Here is a 10339-nt window from a genome sequence, read left to right as displayed (position 1 = left end):
CGGGCAAATGAGAACACCGCCACTGGTATATATTTTTAACCTGTTTTAGCCTAATGCCCTCCTCACATTTAAAGGGAAAAAGCCCTCCTGTGTGGTGTCTTCTTCCACAGCCACAGAGACACCAGGGCACATTTCACATGCTGGCTCGCTCCTGCCATATTCTCATGCTTAGCTGTCTGTGGTTGCAGATGCATTCATCTAGACCTCATTTCTAGGGAATTTTTATGACCATTTCACAATCCCCTGACACCACAACCAGCACAAGGAGTTCATCAGAGGCAGGGCCACTGGATGCAGTGTGTCCCCATCAAACACAGGGCTTCCTCCAGCCCTTCCACTGCACCCCCCACCTGACTCCTTGTGTGCAGGTGTCAGTTCCCAGGCTTCCAGCAAAGCCCAGTCCAGAGCATAGCCTCATTAATAACATGTTTTATTGCCGTTATCCCAAAGCAGCAAGGAGCACAGAGCCCCTGCTTTGAACAAGCAGTGCACATCCAGATTGGTCAGAGTTAGAGGGACAGGCTCAGCCGTGAGAAAAGATGCTGTGTCCAAACCAGTGTTGTGCCCAGGGGTTCTCTAGCACCTCAGAATCCCTCACTGGGGACAGATGAGCAACCAGGATGTCTCCACCTTGATGGGAAACACAGCTACAAGAGAGGGGACTTGCATTGCTCCCCTGTGCCAGCAGCTCCCAGCCCGAGCACCCTAGGAATGCATCGCATGGGAGTACTGCAAAATCCTAGACCTGGGGGATGATGGTGAGTGGGGCAGGAGAGCACCCCACTATGCAGCCCTTCCCACCCCACCAAAGCCCATCACAACAATGAGAACAAATTAATTTGGTTATAAAGAATATATTTTATTGCCACACATCCTGTCCAAAAGCCGGTCTGGCAGCTCAGCATCTGTCCCATACTCAGGGCCAGTATCTTGGACTTCACAGTTACTTTACACAGCCTTAAAATGATAGATCTAAATGCCCTATTAATAAAGCAGTCAAGCCAGATATGTACTTGGTAAAAACACTCAGCTATAAGCTTTACTCCAACAAACACACCGCCCGTACTGATACTGTTAAGCTCTGCAAATCCTATTATTTCATTTATATGATTTAATAGACTTTTACTGACCAAAGTCCACGTTCAAAATCTCTGCAAGCAGATAGCAGTGTGGCTCTAGCACAGCTTTTTAATTTGCTCTTTCTCAGCATGCCAGGGAGAGTGGGTTGCAAGCACAGGGAGATGCCATTTTCGCCCCAGCCCTGTCCCAGGGGTCTGTCCCACCTCCACTTTCAGTCTCACCTAAGGGTGTCCTCTACTCAGTGACTTCTCTCACTAAAGGTTTGGGATAGAGCGGCTCTCAAATGGCCGCAGCATGTCTACAGTAAATTTTACGAAATCTGCTATTCCCCCGGCTTCACAGCCTCACATGTGGTTTTCACCATATGGGCTTTTCAGATTTGGTAAATATGTATGAGAGAGTTGCTGATGCTTTTTTTTCCCAGAAAACTAAGCATTTGTCTTAATAGTGTCTGAAACCCTGGCACAAGCAAAACCAGGGGAAAGAAGAGGGTAAAATTCCACTAAACCGAACAATTTGTTCTGATTTCATTGCAATTTTGTAGCCAGGGGAGCTAAAAGGGTATAATTCCACTAAATTGAACAATTAGTTCTGATTTCATGGGAATGCTGTACCTAAAAAAGAAGATGAAAAAAACAAAGAGATAAATTGTGGCTATCTTTCTCCAAACTACAATGCAACAGTGTACCATAAAACGTGAAAGATTAGAATAGCCCAGACACAGAGCCACACTGTTACCACTGTTGTCCCAAAGCTCTCCATCTCAGCTGCTATTAATTGCTCTGCAAAGAAGCACTCAGCAAGCAGCTCAAGTAGGACCACAGGACTTGGGACCTGCCTGGCTCCCCACGCCTTGCAAGCCAAGAAGGAGCAAAGAGATGAGAGGTAAATAAAATGCAGCCATTTGGTAGAAAAATAAGAGAAATCTTCCAGAAAATCTGGTCTGCAGCATAAAGGCTATTTTGTGAATCAGAAGGAGACAGAAGTAAAGCCTTTCAGGAAGACTGAATGAAAGCACAGATTTCAAATATAAATACAAATGTATAATATCCCCCAAAACAGTCATAGGAAAAGCATCCATCCTGCTACACTAAATAACTCCCATTGAGTGGGAAGCATGTCCACTTCCCTCTAGAGGCCATGGCTCAGCTCCCATGCCCAGGTCCCCACTTATTTGGCCATGGGACAAGTGAGGACCTGGGTGCCTGCTTTGCTGAGAGCACCCAGGCACTGCAGGTGCTGGGGGATCTCTGTGCAGGCATAGCAGCAACAAAGAGGTTGTGGGGCAGAGGGAATCCTCCTCAGCCTGCCCCATCCCCGCCCTGGGGCTGGCGGGTGGGTGAGTGTGTGGCTTGCGTAAGTCCATTGCCGTTGCCGGGCTGTGGGTCAGTCACCAGTAGGAAGGCATCCATCCTAACAAAGGCAAGGAGGACGGGGTGAGATGGACAGAGTCTCAGCAAGATCATCCACCCCAGCTGGGGGCCATTCCCTAGTGTGACCTGCCCTGCCCATCCCCAAGCATTGCCTTATCCTAGCAGCTCCAGAAACTAATTTCAAGGCAAGCACAACCCAGGAGAGAGTTGTTCCCTAAGTGCCTCTGTGCTCCAGCCATGGCTCTGACAGCTCTCCCAGGCTTTGCAGGAGTTGAATGCCCACCCTCCCACACAGAAGGATCTAGAATGGGGTGCAGCACCCTCACTCTACTCACCCCCCCTCACCTACCTCTTCAGGCCTTAGACCCACTGCCGCTTCTGCTTCTTGGGTCTGCCCCTGGAACGCTGGGTCTGCCTCTTATTATTCTTGGGCTTCTTGTCCTTCTCATTCTTGGCCTTCTTGTCCAGCTGCTGCATCAACTTCTGGATAGTGTCATCATTGGGAGAGACACAGATTTTCTTGTTCCTCTTGGTGATAAGCCTGGGAGAGCAGCAGAAAGATTTTTGGGGGGGGAGCAGAGGGAGGACAGGGAAGGGTTTGTCTGAAGCCAAACTGTTCCAAGTGGTCCTGGCCACCACAGGGTACTCACACAACAGCACGAAGGTAGCACCCAGTCTCAGGTCCCTGGAGGTGGTAGGATGTCATCACGCCACTGGGGATATCCTTCTTTAAAGAGCTGTGCTTCAGGCAGCAGTCCAAGGCTGAGCTTCCAATGCCTGTGAGCAAGGAGGGCATGTGAGATTCGGGATCATCAGTGAGTCAGGACACCTTCAGCACAGATTACCAGCTGACAGCACAGGGCCTGTGTCAGCACAGGGCTGACAGTCACAGGTTAGCATGATCCTGGGCACCACGTGGGGTTGGAAGCTCTGAACCCCAGTGCCCAGGTCAGACCTGGCCCCAGGAATACAAGGCACCGCATCCAAGTGTGGTGGCAGGGAAACTTGATGAGCTCCTTGAAAAGGTCCTGAATCTGGTATTGAACCTCATTCTCCTCCTATTCTTTTCAGCTTGGGGTGTTGCTGCTCCACCAGCCACATGCACACAGACACACTCCAAAGCTGAGCAAGCACTGCAAGCTAAGGCCCCAGGCACACGCACACAGAGCCCTACACACATCCACACACCCCACAGGCCAGTGCACTACAAACACCACCCTCTCCACCCGGTACCTGAGTATCCACACATCCTGCCCCATCCCAGCAGGAGCAGGCAGGAGGGCACTCGCCCCTCACCTTGAGCCTGGGTGATGAGGAGGGAGGCAGCCAGCAGTGGCAGCAGCAGCAGGAAGGGGCGGAGAGCCATGGTGCTGCCACAGGCACTGAGCAGGACAAGGCTTGGGAGCAGGACAAGGCTTGGGAGCAGAACACGCACTGCTGCCTCATGCTGAGGCTGCTCCTATTTATCCGGATTCCTTGCTTTCGTTTTTGGACAGCTTGGCAGGCAGCCCACCAGCCGGCCAAGGGCTGGGTGATGCAGAAGTAGAGGGTGGGGGATTCCTGTAAGCTGCAAGCCCCCCTTTACAGATATATCCTGTCTTGCTCCCAGCTGCCCATCACGGCATGAGGTGCCAGGTGGGGGACATGCTGGATACAGCTCACATCACAGCTAGATGAGTTTGTAGGTTCCAGTTTCCTACACAGTCTTAAAACTTGCCACTACCTGCTCTCAGAGAGTCAGGTGTTTATTCCCATGAGAGGGATCCTGGAAGGTGGCCAAGCCTTCAAAGAAACCATGGAGTCAACCTGTTTTGTTCCCAATTTTGTGATTTGCTTCTAAGCCAAACCACCAACACAAATAATAGGTGAGAAGTGGCTCAGGGTGAGCCACACATCTTTCCCCTGAGCCCCATCTGTATCTGGCTGCCTTGAGGACGACCCCAGCTGAACAGAGCTGAATACAGCTCTAGGGCTGGGATGTGTGAGGGCCACTCTGCAATGTGGCTCCAGAAAACAGCAGAGCCTATCATATTTTGGTGCTGATATCAAATTGTGGGGAGCTGGGGGTGAGTGGGGACCTTGACTAGCTGAAGGAATGTGCTGACGAGGATATGAAAACCCACAGCAGCATGACATGGCCCTGTGCAGGTGGACATAGCTGGACAGGTGGGGACTACATAAAAGTGAACCCAGAGAGCTGAACAGGACCCCACAGGAAATTCCTGTAGTGACAAAAGTCATCCAAAGAGATGGCCTTTGTTACTGAACCAAGCCCTGAGCAGCTACTGTGACACCAGTCCTGCCGTGGGGAAAGTCAGACATTTTTCAGGTAATCACCAGAGCATGGTCTGGAAGAGACCAGGGATGGTGGTTTCACAGCTGCTTTGGGCTACCTGTTCCAGTGCTTGATACATCCCCAAGTTGAAAACATTTCCCCCACCATTTAATTGGAATTTCTTGTGATGTGTCTGGTGTCGCTGCCTCTCACCCTGCTCCAGAGCCTCTCTGAGAAGAAATTATGTCCCAGCATCACTCCAGCCCTCCTGGACAACCCCCAGCAGCAAGAAGTCCCCCTTGCCATCCTTCTCCATGCACTGATAACAGCCCCTCTTCGTTCACCCTGGCCTCCAGCTCCTGCGGTCCCAGTGCTCATGTCAGCTGTGTCCTAGGAGCCCCAGTAGAATGGAAGCTCTCATGGGGTTTAACCAATGATAGTGGCGGTAAAACCCCTTTGAGGGCCCTGCTGCCTGGGAGCTGGGTTGTAATACAAGGACTTTCCACCAGTTTCTGATAATGACCCTGATAAACAGCCATAAAGGACAATGAGTAGCCCAGGAGAAAACCAAAGTCCCAGCTGCTGTAGAAAGCAGAGCTGTGTAAGGTGCCCACTCTCTTGTTCCCCTCAGCAAGTAGAAGGCAATGATGGAGTCATGGATCACCAACAACTGCCAGCCAGGAGATACGGCTCCGCCATTCCTCTGGGACAGACTGGGGCAGTGTGCCAGGGGTGCACTCCTGCGACTTCCTCCTTCCCTCATGCATGGACATCCCATTCAGGGGGTACCCACATACACAGATAGGGGAAGGCAAATCCTCACACACTTGTGCAACACAGAGGCTGCTGTGGAGTCGGCAGCAGAGCCTGAGACAAGCAGCAGGTTGGGCAGTAGCAGGTTGTCTGCAGGTGCATCTCCCCAGGGTATTTGGCAGCATGGGGAAGGAGTTCCTGGAGGCATCCTGTGTGATGTCACCCATCCCCCAAATCCCAAAGCATTGGTGGCATCAGGACAGGGCAGAAAAAGGAGAGCCATGCTGGTACTTAGTGCCCTTCCAGCCCTTACTTGTGCGACCTCCCCATTGGGAGCAGTGTCTGGATGCTTGCAATGGAGCCCAGGGGAGCTCTGCAGTCCCAGCACAGAGCCCAGATTCCTTTCTTGCCCAGTCTATGTCCCACTAAGGCAGCAAGATCCTGGAAAATCCCTGGCTCTCTGAGTGTTTTGAAGACACTGCAGCAGCAACCTCTGGCCAGAGGCCAGCCCCAATTACAGTCTGAGCTGCTGAGTAGAGTCAGGGCACGTGTTTCCCTTCCCAGAGGCATCCCAGAGTCTTTGGCAATTCCCTTTTGCTGTGACTTGCACCTCTAACAAAGCATCTGGATGAGCAGACTCTCACTCTTTCCAGGGAAGGTGGTTGGAGAGGTTCCAGGAGGGAAAGGGCTACGTGGCAATTGCAGATGCATCTGCATGCTTGAGCAGCAGGACCCCTTGGAAATCAGTCTGGGGGTCCATGCCTTATCTCCCCTTCTGCCTCCCTTCCCTCAGACCATCCCTCTTCACTCCTTCATCTTCATGTGCCTTACTCTGTCACCTGTTCCCCCAGCCCAAGGAGAAATAAGAGAGCTTCTGGCAATGAGAGATGAGTGAGCATCCCTGTTTTCAGGGACGACCGAATTTTGGGATACAGAGCAACTGACAGCGGGGGGGGAGGGGGGGGGGGTGGAGACATGGCTTTTTGGGGGTCTCAAACACCAGCAGAGTCCAGCAACTGGCCAGGCACAATTTCCTGCACGTTACCCATTCCTCATTTACCTGGTCTTCTGCAGTGACCACCTTTTCCCATAGCTCATAGGTGCAGGATGGAGGCAGACACAGGGAGGGATACACAGCCAGGCAGGATGCCCTCTGACGTGTCTCAGCTACAGAGAATCCCTCTCTGACCACAGGGTCTATGTCTGACACTGTACAGAGCCATTGCAACAAGGTTTTTTACAATGATGCCTCCAGCTCCCCCCATGCTCAGGCAGCCCAGCTCCAGCCCTCTTCTATCCCTGTGGTATAGGAACCTCCACAGTGCATGAAGAGGGGAGGGTGTCCTAGGCTGGGACTGTGGTATCCCCACACACAGCATGCACAGAAATAGTGTGGGACTATAGCAAAGGTCACTTCACTGCCTTGCTCATGATCCCTTCCCAGGCAATAAAACCACCGTAACTCTCTCAAGCCTCCACCCCAAATGCTTCCCAAGTTTGCACCCTGCACCAGAGCACCAGAACTTCAGGGCCTGGAGTTCATCTGTGGATTACTCCCCTGGTTTCTAGCATCACAATTTCCTAGCATCTTAACCCACATTGCCAGGAGATCAGTTCTCCTGAGCATTCAGCCCTCTTCTCATTCACACCTGGGCTGACCATCAGCACTTGAGAAGCCTCCAGCTCTGTCCCACTTAACCAGACTGCAGGGTCTTCTTCCCAGGCAGCTCAGGGCTGGGATCAGAGGTTCCTCAAACTGAAGGCATCAAGAGGGGCCAACCAATGGAACTGGGAATTTCCAAATCCTTGTTGATGCTGCCTCCAAGTTACAGTCACTGCTGACAGGAACAGGGTCGCACAGCTCAGTTCAACCCGCTGACCAGCACATTCCTTCCTGCAGAGGCCCGATTCCCAGGACCCAGCATAGAGGTGGCTTGCAAAGCCCAGCGTGGAAAATCCCCATGTTTGGGAAGGGGAGCTAGCTGCCAGGCACAACGTATAGAAATGTCAAAGAGCAACACATTCCTTGGGATGCGGGAAATAATTGCTGGAAGCCGGCAGCACACGAGCCAGGCAGGCTGCCTGCTGATTGCTGCGCCATCCCCAGCCTTCAGCAAGGCCAATGGGAAGAGCAGGATAATCACAACATGCTGAGAAGGGCAAGGAAACAGCTCCTCGGGAGTGCAGGGGTGCTGAAGCTGGCTGGTCTGGGAGAGGGTCTTCAGCCTTGAAAAGTTTGCCACATACACACTCTTCATTTCCCCAGATGGAAACTTGATTTCCCAGCCAGGTGCAGGTTAACCTTTGGTTGCTAGCATGACTGCAGACTGGCTCAGTGGATTAAGGCAGGATGATGAAAATGTTCAGGGGCTAAGTGAACAGGATGAGAGGGACCTGAGCAGATCCTGCATCCTGGAACAGTGCTCTCTTTCCTCTGCGGGATGTGCAGTGCTGCACACAGTGCTTGCTCAGACCCAAAATCAAGGGAATGGGCAAGTTTTGTGTCCTCATGAAAAATACATGGTCAGCACTGCTCAGATCTCAGCCCCCCTGATCAAGGCACATGGGATCCTTTGGACTGTGGCTGTTGTGAGTGTGCACTATGTGCTAGAAAATACAGGGGAAATGGCTCAGAGCCTGTCCCTTTGTGGCATGGTGGACACCCCCATGGAGTGGCCAAGAATTGTGTTGGAAAGGGGATGAGGCACAGAGTGGGAGACACTACAAGGAAGAGAGGTTTAACTATTTGCACAATCCTCCAAACACAGTGTCCCTCTCAGCTAGTCCTCATCCCTCCCACCAACCACAGGTACAAACCTATCTCTCCATCAATTCGGAAAGTACATCAATGCTCCATCCAGAAATCCTACAGGTCCTCATATGGAAGCATAAAACTCAGTGGAAACTACTGGCACCAACCCAGCCAGTAGAAAGTGGAGATGTAAGAGTCATAAATCCTCTCACAGCAGAGCGAGCAGCAGCTCCTGAAGCAAGGCATGGCATGTGCCAGCTGAGATAGAGCTCTGGGCAGTGGGAGATGGGTGGGTTGGACGGCACTGTCCAGGATGGATGCGTGCGTGCACTTTGTGCGAAGGCATTGCTCTGGCATGTGAATTCACAGAGACTTGAGAAGCTGCTGGGAAAAAAAAGCTGTCTGAGTGTTTTTGGAGAGGAAACTGCTCCTTCTCTCTTGGGGTGTTGGACTTTGGCACCAGGCAGAGCCTCACTGCAGACACCCAGCAGCCCGCTCTGCCCCACGCTTCTGGCACAAGCTCACTTCCCTGTGAGCTTGAACCAGAGGAAATAGCAGCTGACACATTCAGCGAGTTCATCAGTGGGGTTGGAGGAGGGCTGTGTGTGTGGAGACAGTGGAATTAAAGACAGCCAAAGGGAAATTAAGCAAAATATGGAGAAGGCTCTGGAGATTTTGCAGAAGACATTACAGCAAGCCATAAACTAGGAACTAGATATGATTCAGCCATAACCGGAAAACTCCAGAGAAGGGCTCTGCTCCTTGTGGTGGTTCAGCCATACACCCCAGCCAAGGAAGCAGCTGCCAAATGCCCAGGCAGCAGGAGACAAGGCAAACAGCAGGGAGAAACAAAGAGAAAGGAGATGAAGCCCCACAGCAGGAGGACGTGTCAGGCACCAACACCAGGTGCAGACCCACCATGTTGCTTGCCCATTTCATGGGCCATGAGCATCAGGACTTGCCATCAAGGAGTACCAGTGCCAGAAGGGTACCTGAATAGTCGCTGGTCAAGCTGTTCCCAGCAGCCTGCATGGAAAGGAAACAGCAGCTGGAAGAGAGGGAAGTGGACAGGGGGGCTCTGGGAGCTCAGCTATCCAGGGGACAATTCTCTTCCTTCGTGGATATAGTTCAAAGATAAGAAGTTACATACTCCAAGCTTAATTATAACTGGCAATGAGCAGTAGATTCAGAGCAGTGGGGCGGAGCAACAGAGCCTTCAGCACTTGGCAACAGCTGGCTCCAACATGAGGCCAGCGCTAGAAGACATGAGGACTGACTTGAGGGTCATTTTGGCACCAGCCAAACACAATTTACACAGAGGGGACACCCTGCACCACCCAGGGGACCTGCATGATGCAGAGCAACCTCTTCCCAAGCACACACAGAGCAGGGACTGATCCAGGAAACACCAAGGACCTGGGGAGCCAAGACTGGGCATGTGACTCGGGCGTCACCAAATGGGTGTGTCTGGGAGGATGCAGGGGACACATGCCTAAACATGGGAAAGAACATTGTTTGGAGCTGGGACACTGCTCCAGAGGCCACAGCCAGCCAGCATCTGTGGTTCAGCAGGTGACTGCAGGCACTGTGTAAGGGGCTGGGAACAGTGCGAGGGGATGGAAATTCCCCTTGGGGATGGGGATCAGGCAAGCATCTGTTTACAGCAAGAGAAGAGCTGCAGGTGCAGAAGCCGTGACAGTAGCTGCCTGCCAAGGCCCCACAGATCCTGCAATGGCAGCTCTGGAAAAGTCAGCCAGACAGTTCGAGAAATTCTCTTTGACAGTATCTGGCTCAGGCATCAGGTCAAAGGGCAGACATACCATCATACCCACAATGGGCTGCATCCCAGTGCCTTAGCAGCAGAGCAGACCATGCTTGCTGCAGAGATCCTGGCTGCCGAACAGAGAATAAGTGCAGACCCCATTCAATGTCCTCCAGAACTGGCTGACTGTGGTCACAGGCACAAAGGAGAAATTGCCCACCGAGAATACCACAAGGGCTGCAGCCTCAATTTCCAACTGTACAGGACTCTGCTCGAAGATTGACGATCCCTGTGATAGTTGCCAGTATTGTAAACCCCACATGGTGCCCCAAGGCAAAGCTATG

General features: G+C 52.1%; 1 protein-coding gene across 1 annotated transcript; it reads right to left on the bottom strand.

Annotated features, from left to right (window-relative positions):
- Positions 1-2813: 2813 nt before the first annotated feature.
- Positions 2814-3873, bottom strand: LOC128822272 (eotaxin-like). The gene is made up of 3 exons (XM_054003944.1): positions 3750-3873; positions 3104-3230; positions 2814-2994 (listed from the first exon to the last, which is right to left on the bottom strand). Exons 1-3 carry the CDS (start codon positions 3817-3819, stop codon positions 2814-2816), a joined length of 378 nt encoding a protein of 125 aa, XP_053859919.1. The 5' UTR covers positions 3820-3873.
- Positions 3874-10339: the final 6466 nt, after the last annotated feature.

This window comes from Vidua macroura, chromosome Z (genome assembly GCF_024509145.1).
Source record: "Vidua macroura isolate BioBank_ID:100142 chromosome Z, ASM2450914v1, whole genome shotgun sequence".
Lineage (NCBI taxonomy): Eukaryota > Metazoa > Chordata > Aves > Passeriformes > Viduidae > Vidua > Vidua macroura.
This window is presented reverse-complemented; position numbering and strand designations above follow the sequence as displayed.

Excerpts from the sequence above, each read along its gene's own strand:
- LOC128822272 (XM_054003944.1), bottom strand. The coding sequence starts at position 3,819 with ATGGCTCTCCGCCCCTTCCTGCTGCTGCTGCCACTGCTGGCTGCCTCC. Across the intron at positions 3,231-3,749 it reads CCTCATCACCCAGGCTCAAG|GCATTGGAAGCTCAGCCTTG; the intron begins GTGAGGGGCGAG and ends CCTTGCTCACAG. Across the intron at positions 2,995-3,103 it reads TGCTACCTTCGTGCTGTTGT|GCTTATCACCAAGAGGAACA; the intron begins GTGAGTACCCTG and ends CTGCTCTCCCAG.